Source organism: Squalius cephalus (assembly GCF_949319135.1).
Source record: "Squalius cephalus genome assembly, chromosome: 5".
NCBI classification, from domain to species: domain Eukaryota; kingdom Metazoa; phylum Chordata; class Actinopteri; order Cypriniformes; family Leuciscidae; genus Squalius; species Squalius cephalus.
Genome location: NC_137126.1, coordinates 11,312,338 through 11,329,064, shown reverse-complemented (window position 1 = coordinate 11,329,064; position 16,727 = coordinate 11,312,338). Strand labels below are relative to the sequence as shown.

The following is a 16,727-nucleotide window of genomic DNA, read 5'->3' as shown; positions in this document are numbered from 1 at the left end:
GTAAGACATCAGATGTTACATACCTAATCATACATAACCTGTATCTTATATATTCACAAGGGAAGTTTGATCATTCACACACAGCGATTAGTTTTACCTTGTAAAAACTACTGTTTCTAGGCAGACTGATGCACCCTTAGAGAAGCCTGCATTCAGGACCGTGTTTGTGCTGCCTCCTGCAGGTGATCGAGTGTATCACACAGGGACGGGTGTTGCAGAGACCTCGTACTTGCCCCAAAGAGGTGTATGACCTAATGCTGGGCTGCTGGCAGAGGGAGCCCTACATGAGACTCAACATCAAAGAAATCCACAATCTGCTCCAGAGCCTGGCCAAGGCATCGCCTGTTTACCTGGACATCCTGGGCTGATCCGTTTGCCAGTATGGGTGTGTAATTGTTAGTAAGGAAGAGTGTGTGAATGCATGGTATAAAAGGAGTAAGGGATGGAATATAACTTGAGTGATTGAAAATAGATTCAGTGTGTGTGTGTGTGTGTGTGTGTGTCTGTGTTTTCATAAAAATGGCTTGTGCTTCAGCCTTCTCACCACATAGACTAAAGGCCTTAAAGTTGACTGTGTGCATTGCTTTGAGTTTTTCCATGTCTGGACATGTCCATATCTGTACTGCATCATTGTGTTTTCTAAAAACCCCAAATGGTCTACAGACGGAAACATCTGATTGTTGTAAATATGCATCAGAGACAATGCAGACCTTGTGTTTTAGAACCTTTTTGAAAAAGGTAACTCGGTTTGGGAAAGTTTACACTTGTTTTTCTGTCACCATTTGTCTATCGAGATGGACAAAATTTGGACTTGATGAGGACCCAGCCATTAGCACAACCGCTGATGACACCCTGGCGACATTCTGGCAGATCGCAATACTATTCATACCGCAAATTATCGAGTAACAATCATGGAACTGCCGTTCATGTTTCATTTGGAATTTTTTTAAACACATCTGATATAATTTTAGACTATTCTGTGCCAAGTTTTGATGTCTAACGCTGAGGTTGATGAAAGGCGTTTTTGGACGTCTCAGTGCACCATCTAACTCAGTGCGAACTTTGTAATAGAAGCACAGCGACAAAGACTCCTCCAATTTTTTATTCTTTTTTTTTGCTTCGGAAGAGGCTTGAGGTTGGACATAGTGTTTGGAGTGAGCACAGAGGCAAAGTCACCAGCAGTGGCACTGACATTTCTCAGACTTTGTTTGGCTCCCTGGCCATATGCGCTGAAGTTCTGATTCAAAGGGCACTTGTCTCTCGAACTGTGGTTCGAAGAACAATGGGAGAGATGCTGTTCTTGTGTCAGTCAATGGTAACATCTTTTTTTTTTTTTTTTACCTCAGGGTGCTTACACACTAGAAATTGATCTGATGGACTGACCATCCGTCCGTGGTATTTCCCTGCCTTCAGCCCAATATACATAGGTTTTGGAGAATAGATGGATGGACAGAGCTGGGGCAGTTTGAAATCAAGCTGGAAATACAACCAATTGGATTTCTGAAAGCACAAGTGGACCCGCCTCCCTGAGATTCTCATTGGTCTACGGATGCCTACGTCAGAGCGCGTTGCAGTCAAATTCTCTCCGCTTTTGGTCACATAACAGAGCATCAAATCGACGAATTCCCAGCGTTCTCCGACATGGCATAAACTAGTGTGTAGGCGCCCTTATCATTGTCGTGTTGCAATTTGATGGACCTTGCCTTTGCAAAGACTGAAGATTTTTATCTTAACTGTTCCTGGGGAGAACAAACCATAGATGTTGTCCATGATGCAACCAACCTGCCTGAACAGCTGGATTTATTTGCTCTCTGATTATTCATTATTACGTTTATGTAACAATTGCGAAATAACTGCTTAATAATATGTGTATGTGATAATCTATGATCGATTTGTTTTCGATGTAATATGGTCCTTTTCAAAGCGATGGGCTTGGTGGGCACTGTGAAGTGAATGTTCATGTGAGAATGACACAAGTCGTACTGTCCCTGAGGTCACGACAGGAAGACCCAATGAAGGGACTGTCCCGATTCAACTTGTGTTCCAACCCCACCAAACAAGTTACCAGAGGAGGACTACAAAGGACTAAATGGAAACTTTAATTGTAATTATCAGATGACATTACACATTGCCTTTGGAAAGTATTTAGAAACTGTCTCTTTTTTTCACAGTTCGTTATGTTGCAGCCCTATGAAAAGAAATTCATATCAGTCAACACTCCAAAGAAAGTAACAAATTTGTGAAAACTTTGCAAATGTATTAAAAAAAACCCTGAAATATCACAATGATTTAAGTATTCAGACCCTTATCTCAGTACTCGGCTAAATCACTTTCGGTAGCGATTACATCCTAGAGTATTTTTGGATGTGGTGTGACAAGCTTTGCGCACCTGGATTTAAGGATTTTCTGCCTTATTCTCTGCGAGTTCTTTCAAGCTATGTCAGGTTGGATGGGGACTGTTGGTGGACAGAGATTGTCAGGTCTCTCCGGGGATTATTTTTGAGCTCTGGTTGCGTCACTCGAGAACATTCATAGAGTTGTCCCTAAGCCACACTTGCATTGTCTTGGCTGTGTGCTTAGTTTGGAGGTGAACCTTTGGACCAGTCTAAAGTCTTGAGGGCTCTGCTTCTATATTGACCAGTTTCTCAGTCCCTGCGCCTGAAAAACACCCCCACTGCTTCACCGTTGGGATGGCATTGCACAGGTGACAAGAGGTGCCTGGTTTCCTCCACATGTGATGCTCAGAATTGAGGTTCATCCGACCACAGAATCTTGTTTCTCAGTCTGAGAGTCATTTAGCTGCTGTTTTGTGCAAATTCCAAGCATGCTTTCATCGGTCTTGGACTGAGGAGAGGCTTCCGTTTAGAAATTATAGAGGCCACTGTGCTTTTGGGGACCTTCAATACAACAGCTATTCCCAGATCTATGCCTCCACACAAACCTGTCTCTGAGCTCTGCAGGCAATTCATTTGACATCATGGCTTGGTTTTACCTTGATATACATTTTCATCTGTTAGTTAGACCTAAAATAGACAGGTGTGTGCATTTCCAAATCTCGTCCAATCAATTAAATTAGCCACAGGTGGACTCCAGTCGAAGTGTAGATATATCTCAAAGATGATCCAGAGAAATGGGATTCTGAGCTAAATAGAGTCTGAATACTTGTGTCAATGTGATATTTCAGTTTTTTATTTATAATAAATTTGAGAGGCCCGGTAAGAGTTAAGCCCCAACACACCAAACTGACATCAAAGAATTAGCGGCGACGAAAGATAAATATTGTCACCTCGCATCAGCCAAAAAGGTGAGCTTGAACACAACAGCCAACGGCCATCTAGCACTTATGTTCTGTTTCTGCATGAGAGGAAATAACTGTCTATTCCAGCAGATGGCAGTAGTCTATATTCAACATTCGTGCTTGCTTACAATTTTGAATCTAAATTAGGTTGATCGGTTGGTCTTCACTTTCTCTATTCTAGATGGCCACGTTGTTATAAAAGCCCTGTGCAATCACACACTTCGCACAGCCCATGTGACAGTTCGGTTATGTGATGTGGAGTGTAGATTGTGGTGAAAACCTATCTTAATAGGTTCAAAATGTATTTTAATTTTCACTTTTAGGGTAAACATTTAGCACTGTGAATTTTCACAGGAGAAATCCAGTCGCTTCAATAGGAATTGTGTGAGCTCTACTTTATACATCATTTGCACTATTGAAAACGGACATTGTTTTTTTGTCCACAAGATTACACTACTGTGACTGCACCTTAAGGGTGAAACATAAAAAATGAAGGAATCTAAATACTTTCTGAATGCACTAAGTATTTCCAAAGTGGAGTTTGCTTAGGCAAGCGTCACTATTACTGTTGTTTATACCTAGGGCGTACTTTAATATTACACAAAGTTCACATTCGATTCAGTTGTATCTGTAAAACCAGGCCGTCGAGTTCTTTAACCTGACTATCATTACTGTTGACTAATTCCAGGGCTGTAGTCCTCGACTTGTCCTCCTCTGCAGGAGTAAACGTTTTTCTTTTTTTTTCCAATTCAGATTGATGGGGCTCCTCGTGGTCCCCAGCAACAGATTTTGCACCGACTGACTGATTCTTCAAGGTGTGAAGAACTGGAGAAGTGTTTGCTTTGAAAGCGTCTGTATATATGCAATTAGACTGTAAATATACATGAGCAGGATCAATCATTGTTTGTACACTGATGTCAAATTCTTTCCAAACAGTTTATTGGCAGGACCTACTTTTAACAGCCGACATCACGAGTCGTCAAACAGTGTCCAATCGAGTCAAGTGTCGGTCGTTACGGTCATGATCTTTTGAGCAGTGACTTATGACCTCTTAGAGCTTTGCACTTTCTTTATAGATGTACTGCTCATATTTTTGTAGTTTTCACCCTACAATTGTAAGCACTGCAAAAAAAAAAAAAAAAAAAAAAAAAATGCACTGAAAGAGGTTATTTACATTGAAGGGGATTATTTGCTAATGTGACAGATATTGGAGAAATGTATTCGGTCAGTTACGCTAAACAATGTTTCTTCTTGTTGTGGCAGACTGACTTTACATGAAGACTTTATTGAACAAACATGGCATTTTCTCCATTTTTTGCTATACAGATTTCTGTCTGTTCTAATAGCCAGCCTGTACTTTATAATCCATTCTGTACAGTTCTAATAGATGTCTATATAAATAGTATGTTCTCTATATATTCTGTTTTAAACAGGCATCACGTCAAATGTGTGACATTATAAAGAGAAGAAAAAACATCTAATGGGCCTCTGGCAATATGTGAGTGTACAGTTTATTTTTCGTAACAGTGTGTGTTCTTTTTCCTGTGGTTGTTCATAATGAAAATATGATGATTTTTTTTTTTATATCTGTAATTAATCAACTAGCCTTTTCCCCTGTGTAGTAAACAATTTGACGTTACCAACACTTACTGCGCCCTTTTTATTTTTTGTTTAACTGAGGGTTGATTCACATCCAGGGGGAAAGAGCCAAGAGAACCCCCATCGTTGTGTAATTTCTGAAAAGCTCTTAACATTGTATATGAAAGAAGAACTGTGATTGAGCACTGGAACACTGTTTATGCATTATTTATCTTGTAACCCAAGGTTTTTTTTTTTTTTTGCTCAGTTGGATCAATCCCATTAAAACTGTCGGGAAATGTCCTGGTCACCCCAAAATCAAAAGAAAAAGAATACATGTAAACAAAATACTCTTTTTAGAACAATTAAGATTTTTTTTTTCTTCTGATTTTGGGATGGAATATAATCTGGACATTTCTTTGTGAAATGCACTTGTTTAGGCAATTAGACTTAGACATTTATGTTCAACTTTTCTTTTATTGGTTTAGATGGATCACTGGTTGTGAGTGAGTGAGTGAGTGAGTGAGTGTGTGAGTGTGTGTGTGTGTGTGCGCGCTGCCGGAAGACTCAATCTCTCATGGCTTTAGGTGTCAGTACTCTATGCTTGTGCATCCTGTGAGAAGCTTCTCTGCAGTCAGTGGAAATGTTCCTTGTAATACTGTGCATTTAATAAAAGTGGTATGTCTTACAATATTGTTTATATGTTGCAAATTATATTCATATCTTTAAAGGTGCAGAGTAAGTAGTTCACTTAAAGTAAAAAAAAAAAAAAAAGTCATCAGTTTCCTGTTTGCATACAGGTGGTTTCCTCTCGCAGTTTAGTATTAATATCCAAAGACCACTGTTGAGGATCAACCAGCTATACATAATGACTTTGTACACCTTTAAAAACCTATTCCACACACACATGTACAAACAAGTCTAAAAGCTTGGGGGCAGTAACACTTTTTAAACGTTTTTGATATGCTATCCAAGGCTGCATTTATTTCATTTGATCAAAAATACAGTAAAAAAATAATATTGTGATATATAATTTAAATGAACTTTTTTCCATTTTTACATATTTAAAATGTTTATTTATTGCTGTGATGGCATAGCTAAAATTTCAGAATCATTACTCCAGTCTCACATGTTCCTTCAGAAATCATTCTAATATGATTTGCTGCTCAAGGAACATTAAAGGGGTGGTATAATGCCCTTTTCACAAGATGTAAAATGTAAAGTGTGTATGTGATGTTTTAGTTAAAATTGTCACTTTTTGCAGTAGCACCTCACTGCAGTACACGAGATCCAGGGGGCGGAGTTGGATCCAGATCTAAGGGGTGGAGATTGGTAGGTTTAGGGGTGGGTTTAGGGATCAGGGGGTGGAGATGGGTAGGTTTTTAGGTATATGTAAGGTGGGAGGAGTTGGATCTGGATCCAACTCCTCCCCCTGGATTTCATGTTCTGCAGTGAGGACCATCTCACTTTTTGAGGGTGAGCAAAAACGCACCGTTTTGTGTCTGTTCCTTTAAATGCAAATGAGCTGCTGCTCTTGGGCAGAGGGCGGAGCTTCAAGAGCTTGCACTCAAACTGACATCCACTGAAAACGTAAAAATCTTTTAGCCTTTTATGGATTCAGACAATGATGGAGAGACTCAAGAAGAAGTGACAACATGTAGAAGCAACAGGACATTTCTGAATGGTTAGTTGATGAATTTATGAATCTTATGTGTAGTTATATTCTAGTCATTGATTGGCATATTCTGTCATGATAATCTATAAATCGTGTTCAGGGGGCGGGGTTTATGTAAATTCTAGGGTTGGTGATGTCACTAACCCTGGAGGAATGTTGTGCAGTCCCAGTGATTTCTTTAAAAGCAAATATCTCCCTTTGCTTTGAACTTTGAGCGTCATAACTTTGCAGATGTCGTTTATGCTCAAACAGCAACATTACACACTAACTAAAGTTTAAAAAAGTGAAATCATAATCAACCAACCTTTTAATGTTGAAAACATTTGTGCTGCTTATTTTTTTTAATTTATATATTTATTTCCCCCAGTATTCTTTGATGAATGGAAAGTAAGTAAAAAGTATAGCATTTGTTTGGAACCATTTTGTAACATTATAAAGTCTTTAATGCCACAAATAATGCATATTTGTATGTTTAATCATCTGTTTTTTCTTTCGGTATATTTAAAAGGAATATATGTGAATCCTCCATGTGTAGAGATCCATCATTCATTGGCCTGTGGATTTAAATACAACAATGCAGTAAAATAAGGCTTTATTTACTATATACTACTTCAAAAAACTTAAGCTAAACTCATTTCTCTTCATTCTAAGAATGATTTGGTTTTGAATAATTTGTATTATGTAGTTGCTCACAAAGAGTTATTTTGGTAGAAAGGCCACTGTAAGGCATGAGAGGCATCCCAAGGGTAATATTTAGATCTAACAATAGCCGGTGAACTGACAAGGACAGTTGTTCCAAACCAAGGCACGATTCACAGAGACGATCAATTATAGCTTGCACAAAACTTGAGGCTCGAGGGCTGAAGTCTTATTGGTGTTCGTGATAATTGCCTGTGGTGGACAAACGGTTGACAAGTCAAGCACTTTTTTCTGTTTTAAAGCAGCATCTTTAATATTTATGGGCTTGAATGTGTTACTTTTCTTAACAAAGCTTAGGAGATGAAGTGCGATTTTTTTACACTAAAATACCTTATACTATTTAGTCCAATATTTCAACTTCTGTCCAAAACAATTGTGCGAGTTTGGGGCGGGACTACCTGTTTGACTAAAAATTGACAAGATTTGCATATATATGCTATTTTGTAGTATGAAGTGTGATGTGTTCACACTGAAAACTCACAAGAAGCGCACTTACCTTACCCAGATGTTTTACTTGTTTAGCCGAAGAAAAAAAAAACGCTCAGCTTTTTTTCCGTAGCGGAAGGAGCACCGAAACAACCCTTCTAAAATTCATGCACTAGTGCATAGTACATCATTTGGGATACAACTATGGAGGCGATCAATTTAAAAACAATCAGTGGTGTTTTACTAGGCTGTATGATGAGTTTCTAAATAGGTTCATGTGACTAGTATTCAGACCACAGTCACAGAGAGTAAGAGGATGGGGTTTGGTTTTCATCAAAAGCTGTGCGCCGTTTTTATTGTAGTATTCTAAATTTACATTAAAAAAGAAAGCCTGCCCATGTCCTAGATCCATTATGAAAGTTAACGCACAAATTCCATATACATCTCATTGTATTTTACATAGAGGATAAAGAGTATAGGCATGGAGGTGGCATGACCAATCACAAAGCTTAAAAAAAAAAAAAAAAAAAAAAAAAATCAAGAGATAAAAAAAAAAACCCAGAATAAATAGAAGGTGCTGTCTATTAGCAGAGTATGTAAGCATGTCACTCTTTTGAGAAGTTCAACATAAAGCCTGTAGCGTGGCAAATCTCGTGCTCTCCTTTACCGAAGAAGAGAGATGGGTTCCAAGCGTACTAAAAGCAGAAATGTGAGGAGTAGAGCGAAATGACAATGGAGAGCTTAACTTGTCTGTACAGGTGCATAAGTTAGAGAGTACATCTGGTTACACAGACACTAAGACATCGACGTCTAGTTAAAATGGTAAAAAGCAGGTTATCTTTTGTCGATACCCGTCTTATTCTTTTTCTCGTAGGCAACAAGACATTTGATGTGTTAATTTGCCACGCGCCCAATCAGGGCAGACCATTTTAACGTCCTACAGAGCGCAACAGTAGGGTTTCCGAAGTATAAATCCTATTTACTTCCTCCAAAAAGAAATGGATTTTTAACAAGAACATGTAAACAAATGAGCTCAGTTTGGTTTAAAAAAAAATAAAAGAAAAATAAAAGACTTCACTGCTACTATATATATGAAAGGAAAAAAAAAAAAACATTTGAAGAAAGAGTTCCCATAAAGCACTATGAAAGACATAATCAAGTAAAGGACCGGTCACACTAAGACTTCATTTTTAATTTGAATCAACGGCTCTTAATGAGTCTGATTTATTTATTTATTTTTACGGATGGGTCTTCTAGTCTCTTTTCCAAACTGGCCAACCACCAATAAGAATGCCAGAGCCACTGCTGTTTCAAAGAGAATTTGCATTTTCACTCCTTAAATTAAATTAGTTCTATATTTGTTAAATTATTTAGCAATAAATGTAATGTTTTTAGCCTTACAATGACAATAAAGCTGCATTTCCACCGAAATTACCCAGAACAATTCGTTTTTTTTTTCCCGGACCTGTTGCTGTCTGCGTTTCTATCGCGGTCTAAAGTACTGTCTAAAGATTAGGCGAATTACTCCTATGACGTAGGCCTGCGCGCGACTTTCCAGTTCCCGCTGGATTTCATCCTCCGCATAGAAGTTGAATAATGCCTGAACCTCATCGTCGGTCCAACGGTCATAGTTATTTATTAAATTACACTTTATTTTTATTTGATTATGTCATTCACAATGCTTTGATGGGTTGAGGAGTTCAATCCATCACTGAATCTAAGTATACAGCCTTGTACATTCATCTTTTTTCCCATACCTTTTCATTTTTCAATTTCGCGATTCATCTCGGAGTTTGTTGGTTTTGGTTTTTTATCCTTATGAAGAAAATGAATGCGAAAAACCCATGTTGCTGATAAAGCGAGCGGTCACTGTTGCGCTCTGTAGTGTCACAGACAAGGAGAGGCAGATTGGAGCCGAGTGACAAAAGCATTTAGCGGTTTTTCTCGCGAAGCTAATGCAGGTTCCAATTTTGCGGTCGATTTCCATATTAAACAAAAAAAGAAAATCCTACATCTTTTGATATTTCACCCATTTCAAGTGGGCTTCTGTTCAAGTAACCCTGGGGAAAATAAAGTTAAAGAAAGCTTTGGGATATTTTGCCTTTTTAATGACAAGGTCATTAAAAATCATGCACGCTGCAAATAACCTCATGCAGTAGTTATGGTAAACCATCCAAGCACTTTTATTCATTAATATTCATAAATACACACAGCAGCTTCATTAGAGAAGGTCTCTTGTTTCCTCTTCAGTTTTTGAATGTGGAGTATTTATAAGGAGAGCCTTTTGCAAGACACAGGAAGCAGAGGTCTGCCACAGATACCTACGCTCACCTGCTAAAGGAAAAAAATTAGTTATGTGGAATTGATTATCAACTTATATATATTTATATATTTATATTTCTTGTTTTCTCTCTCGCCCCGATTATCTGTCTCTCGGTTTCGCTCACTCTCTCACACGCCTGTTCTGATGTATTTAGATTTTTTTTTTCCTCTCGCTCTCCTTTCATGGATTTATACAATGTAACAAAGGTGACAGACCTGAAATTACAATCACCAAAAAAAAAAGAAAAGAAAAAAAAAAAGGAAAAAAAAAATTAGAGAGAGCTGTGTTTTTTGCCCACCGTCATTGGCAGTTACAGCACAGAGGACATTGTCTGCGTTGTGGTGGGATATCATCAAAGAGGAGGCGGTGGAGGCTCCTTGCCTGTGGAGCTCTCCTTCAGGTTGAGGCTCTCCAGAGCCACGTCTAAAGGCATGATGTCCACGCAGCCCATGGCGCCGAAGTCAGCAAAGTCTCGCCTTTCGTCCTCGTCGGAAGACGAGCTCTCTTCTCGCATTAGTGTGGACAGCAGCAGCTCCTGCACGAACAGGCTGCGGTCCGCGCGCTCGCTCTCCAGCGCCTGCCGTTCTGCCTCCGACATTTTCGGCTCGTTCAACCTGGTGGAATTAGATGGATAGAGGGTGACTACTGAATTACAAGTACTAAACTCAAATACACTTTATTTTGATGGTCCCTTTGAACATTCTACTAACTATAAGTAACTTTGCAACATGTCAACTAGCAGTCATTAGAGTATTAGTAGACTGTCTGCTTAATATCTGCTAACTCTTTATTGTGATGGTCCTCCAACAGACATTCTGAGACTACAAGTAACTTTGCAACTACATGTCAACTTATTCTAACCCTACTAGTCTACTGATACTCTACTAACACTCTAATGAGAGCTAGTAGACATGTAGGTGCAACGTTACTTATAGTCTCAGAATGTGTTAAAGGGACCATTCAAAATAACGTGAAACCCAAATCTGTAAAAGAGCGCTATGAAATCTTTCATATTTTAGCTGCATATAGAGTGTGCGAGTTCTTTTTGGCTCTTTATTCGGCTTGAACGCTCAAATAAACAGACTTATGTGTCAAAATTTCCACCTTTGCAAGTATCGTCATATATATATTACATGTAATATTACTTGAAATTGATTTCTTTGTTTCTATTTTATCACTGTTTACTCTTCAGTGAGGTTCTTTTTTTTTTTTTTTACTTTGTTAGCTAGGCTAGTATTACGTTCTTTTGTGATATTAAAATTGGTGATGAGATTTATGAAAATGCAATGGTATAAATGTTTTATATAAAAACTTGTTAAAAGAAAAAAAGAACTATATTGTGATATATATCGCTATCATGAAATAAAATGACTGAATGTGTTGAATGACTGAATAAAATGATATTGTGTTACAATATATCATATCGCCAACCCCAACCTAGCATTATCATAAAAAGGTCAAAATATCGGATATTTCAAACATTTTAACAAAACTTATATTATTTTATTTTCTAAGAAATAACAAAAAATAATGTCAAACTAAGATAGCATGAAACTTGCAATTGTCTTTTTTCCCCTTACTGTGATGTATAGCGGTTGGACAATGAAACTGAAACCTGGTTTTACACCACAATGATTTATTGGTATGGTGTAGGGCCTCCTTTTGTGCCCAATCCAGCATCAGTTTGTCTTTGGAATGGGGTCCTGCAGTGGCCAGAGGGATTTTGAGCCATTCCTCTTCCAGAACAGTGGCCATGTCACTATGTGATGCTGGTAGAGGAAAACGTTTTCTGACTTGCTCCTCCAAAATACCCCAAAGTGGCTCATAAATATTTAAATCTGGTGACTGTGCAGTCCATGGGAGATGTTCAACTTCACTTTCATGTTCATAAAATTATTGTCACAAGTCTTGCTGTGTGTATTGCTGCATTATCATGCTTATATGATGAGAATGGTTCGGTTGTCCTTTGCAGTGACACACCCATCAAGCACAGTAGAGAATGCCATGATATTACAGCCCAAACCATCAATGATCCACCCTGTGCTTCACTATGGGCAGCAACAGTCCGGGTGTTAAGCCTCTTTGGGGCTTCTCCACACCGTAACTCTCACGAACGCAGAAACCAATAGATGTTTCACATTGTCCACAGCCCAAGATTTGCACTGTTGGCACCATTAAAACTGACATTTGGAATTGGCACGAGTGACCAAAGGTTTGGCTATAGCAGCCCGACCACGAATATTGACTCTGTGGAGCTCCCGTCAAACAGTTTTGGTGGAAACTGGAGAGTCGAGGTGCACATTTCATTTGGCAGTGAGTTGGGCAGCTGTGGTTTTGTATTTTGGATACAATCCGTGTTAGTATCTGGACATCCCTTTCAGACAGCTTCTTCTTGCTTCGACAGTTACTCCTGTTGGATGTGGTTCGTCCTACGTGGTGGTATGCCGACATTACCCTGGATACCATAGCTCTCCATACACCACAAAGACTTGCTTTCCTGGTCACAGATGAGCCAGTAAGACGCACGCCAACAATTTGTCCTCTTTTGAACTCTATGTCTCCCATTATGTTGTGGATTGCAATATGTTATGTACAGCTGTGCTATTGGGGCGGCAGTGGTTCAATGGTTCATGTAGGTTGTCTACAAACCGGAAGGTTGGTGGTTCCATCCCCGGTTCCACCTGACCAAGTGTCGAGGTGTCCATGAGCAAGACACCTAACCCCAGCTGCTCCCGACGAGCTGGATGGCGCCTTGCGGTCATCGGTGTATGAATGAGTGAATGAATGGGTGAATGTGAGGCAATATGTAAAGCGCTTGGGTGGCCATGGGTCTGTTGAAAGCGCTATATAAATGCAGTCCATTTACCATTTATTGCTCTAACTCAACCTTCACACTCTGCTCTTACTGATAGAATGTAAAATATACACATATACGTGAAACCTCCAACACTATTGGCCAGTGTTTCAGTTTCATTGTCCAAGCCCTTTATATCCGAATAAAATGGTTTCTTGAATGAGGAAAAAATATTAGGGTGGGACTTTTTCCATTAGGAACTGATTGAATCGGTGGATCATTGTCATAGGCTATTTGCAGCGATTGCTCTATATATATATATATATATATAGCCATACCGTGTGAGAAGGAACTGGGAGCTGTGGGAGGCCAGCGGGTTGCTCTCAGTCATGGCTGTGTTTGTGGCGGTGCTGGGCGGCGGGATGCTGGCGCTGATGTTGCTAGGGTTGCTGCGTTGGCGTGTAGCGTTGCGAGCCGTCTCCAGCTGCTGGCGCGCCGCCTGCGCCTGCTGGCGCTCCAACTGAAGCTGCATTTGCAGCTGCTGCAGCTGCGAGGCCGAGGGCCCAGAAGAGTTGAGCTGCCCTCCCGCGGAGCGCCGCACACCCGACAGCTGAGAGAGCAACTCTGGTGATGTAGACACAGGGAGAAAGAGAAAGATTGTGTGAGACGATTCAGGAAAGACTACACTTGCATAAAAAAAAACAAGGCCAGATAAGAAAGTCCTTATTTCCTGTCCTTACACATTACACACCTGCTATGGGGTCCATGGCTTCCCTATTGCTTGGAGAATAGGAGGAGCTTTGTGAAGAGGACAGCCCACCAGTGGAGCTGCTGGTAAAGTGCATGTTAGTCCTGCGTGCCCGCGGACCGCCCAGCCCCCGCCCAGGGTGGAACATCCGACGCACGTGCCGCACGCCGCTGCTCTCATCGTGCACACGCTGGTTAAGGAGCAACTGGTTGAGAATGCGTCACCACACACCCGATGCAGAAGATCATCACATCTCACGCTGATTCAACAAATATAGTCATAATGCATAGACATAGACACAGACACAATTAGGGCTGTCACTTAACAGTCGAAAATCGATTGCACAATCGATCGGACCAACCAACACAAGTTTCGAGAATGAAAATAGGGAATCGATTTTAACCAAATATGTCCACTATTAATTTTAAACGAATTAAACAAATAAAAAAGATAGATGTAACAAAACTCACAAACAAGCAGAAAAAGAAAATAAAGAATTCAAAAAGTGCAGTAAGCGTTGCAAAAGCTAAAAAGAAAATTCCCACCAACTTTACGTGCCTATAGTTTCAATCGGTTTCAATCGACCGCTGCTGGTGTTTTGCCAAAAAAATGGAGGACAACGGCGATCAACCTGTGCGACATGAGGGACGAGTGATAACCCCTAATAACTTGAGGAGTTCGATATGGAAGCACTTCGGGTTTTGGACTGTAGATCAAACTATGAAGAAGGACAGAGTGGTATGCAAACTGTGCGATCGTGAGTTCGCATATCACAGCAGCACTACAACTATGAGGGGGCATACGCAGCTTCATCATCCAGAAGAATACAAAGACCTAGACCTGGTACAGCCACCTGCTAAACAGCCAAGACTGGCAAACTTTTTTCCCCCATCTGCACCTCTACCTGTAGCACTGAAAAAGGCTATAAACTCGAAGCTCGCAAAGTTCATTTGTCGAGGCATGAGGCCAATTAGCATAGTGGAGGGTGAAGGTTTCATTAATTTTGTTCATGAACTTGAGCCGTGATACATTATACATAGCCGAACCACAGTAACTAAGAAGATTGCGAAAATCTATGACACTAGTCGTGAAAACATGCATCAGATTTTGAGTGGCAAAAACGTTGCTCTGTCTACCGATGGATGGAGTTCCCTCGCTACAGAGGCATATATCACAGTGACCGCACACGTCATTTCAGAGACTTGGGAACTCCACGATTTTGTACTGCAAACGAAGCAGCTGAGAGGTAGCCATACAGCAGAGCAGTGGTTTTCAACTCCAGTCCTCGGGACCCGTTGCTCTGCACATTTTGTATGTCTCTCTTATCTGACACACTCAGTTCAGTTCATGGAGTCTCTCTTAACGAGCTGATGATTTGATTCAGGTGTGTTAAATAAGGGAGACATACAAAATGTGCAGAGCAGCGGGTCCCGAGGACTGGAGTTGAGAACCACTGCAGCAGAGAATGTTGCAAAGTGCATCGCAGGCATATTGAGGGATTTCGCAATACAGCCTGATTCAGTTGTTGCAGTCACTACCGATAATGCACTTAATTATGTTAATGCAGTGGAGCAGCACCTGGGTGCTGTTAACATACCGTGTCTGGCCCACACAATCAACCTGGCTGTACGCTAGGGGTTAGATGTCAGAGCCATAGACACAACTCTAGCTAGGCTAAGAAAAACTGCCTCTCATTTTCACAGATCCACTACAGACAGCAGCCTCTTGGAGGATAAGCAGCGTATGCTAGACCTAAAGCCAGAGAAGCTAATAAATGATTGTGTGACACGATGGAACTCTACCTACGATATGATTTGTAGGGCATCTGAGCAACAAGCAGCAGTGGCAGCCGTGATATCTGACAAAAAAAAAAAGTCTAATCTAGAACTGACCACAACTGAGTGGCGCCTGGTTGAACAGGTATGAGAGACACTTAAACCTTTTAAAGTCGCCATCCTCAGCTGTACTGCCTTTGCAACATGTACTTTTGTCTCAAGTTGAAAAAAATCAGGTCAGAGTCAGACAAGAGGTCTTGCTTGAGGGAAATGGCCACTAAAATCAAGGCAGATTTGAGCCAAAAAGGAAGCGACATTTATGCTTTTGAATAAAGCTGCTTACTTGGATTCTCAGTTTCATCTTTTAATTAATTTATCGGAGGAACAGAAGCAACAAGTGCACACAAACATTAGAGAGGAATTGGCACTGCAGTCTGGCGACAATGACGAACCCGTAGAGCCATGCAGCTCGGAATCAAGCAGGGGAAAGACGGCCTTAACAGCAATGGGGGATCTGTTTGGAGACATCTACACAAGGGGCTACGAAAGAGCGAATGATGTCGAAAGCAACCTCTTACAGGAGATGATGACTTATGAAAAGTAGCCACCATTGCCAGCTGACAGCGACCCGCTTTTGTGGTGGAAGATTGGAAGTACCCCCACCTTGCGCAGCTGGCAATGAAGTACCTAAGTGTCCCTGGAACATCAGCGCGGTTGGTGCGCGTCTTCTCAACAGCTGGACATATAGTGAATAAAAACACACTCTGCTCTGGACCCCAATAATGTTGATCGACTTGTTTTCCTGTCCAATAATTTGTAATAGGCCTAGCCTTATTTGCACGTTTCATTATACGCCTGTGTCGGTATAAAAAAAAACAAAAAAAAACACATGGCCTGTTCTCAAGTAAGTCCATTTAAAATTTCATTTTTGAACAATTTGTCTATAATGGATTACAATCGCCTATGTAGGCGAAATTTGTTTGACATTTCTAATCGTAAACACAGCTATGTTGAAGCCTGTAATGTTTTTCATTGATGTTATGGCAGTCCACTCTGCTTATTGTTTTTCGAGAATGTTGCAATCCTTTTTGTCATTGTGCACGAAACTTCACGCCAATAAATCATGAGAAATATTGCTGACTTGTGTGTCTCAAGCGTCCTCTTTACGTTCGTCCTAATGCCTGTTAGTTGTCCGTGGATTGGCCTATATTTGGCGTTGAAAATGTAATGGTCTTTAGACGTGGAAAATCGATTTTACAATCGATTCAATGAACACTTTTGTCTCAAAAATCAAACAGGATTTTTTCACAAAAGTGACAGCCGTAGACGCTGTGGTGTTTATATGGGTTCGAGTCCGATTAACTTTTTGCCCCCCAATAATTTCCTGTTACTATCAATTTACTATGCAGAG

General features: G+C 40.3%; 2 protein-coding genes across 5 annotated transcripts in view; one reads left to right on the top strand and one right to left on the bottom strand.

Annotated features, from left to right (window-relative positions):
* ntrk2b (neurotrophic tyrosine kinase, receptor, type 2b) overlaps positions 1 to 5,832 on the top strand; it is a 34,606-nt gene extending 28,774 nt beyond the window's left edge. For both annotated transcript variants that reach the window (XM_079873230.1, XM_079873229.1), the window contains one exon: positions 183 to 5,832. In XM_079873230.1, the coding sequence (XP_079729356.1) occupies positions 183 to 368 (186 nt within the window). In that variant the 3' untranslated portion in view covers positions 369 to 5,832. The remainder of the gene's footprint in view (positions 1 to 182) is intronic.
* A 3,095-nt stretch (positions 5,833 to 8,927) lies between these two features.
* The window catches only part of kcmf1 (potassium channel modulatory factor 1), a 28,938-nt gene continuing 21,138 nt past the window's right edge, over positions 8,928 to 16,727 (bottom strand). For 2 of the 3 annotated variants that reach the window (XM_079873235.1, XM_079873236.1), the window contains exons 5-7: positions 13,545 to 13,722; positions 13,132 to 13,417; positions 10,149 to 10,613 (exon numbers count right to left, since the gene is read on the bottom strand). In XM_079873235.1, coding sequence (XP_079729361.1) covers positions 10,352 to 10,613; positions 13,132 to 13,417; positions 13,545 to 13,722 — 726 coding nt within the window. In that variant the 3' untranslated portion in view covers positions 10,149 to 10,351. Of the gene's footprint in view, positions 10,008 to 10,148; positions 10,614 to 13,131; positions 13,418 to 13,544; positions 13,723 to 16,727 lie in introns of those variants that run through there. The other variant, XR_013821429.1, reaches the window with a different exon arrangement.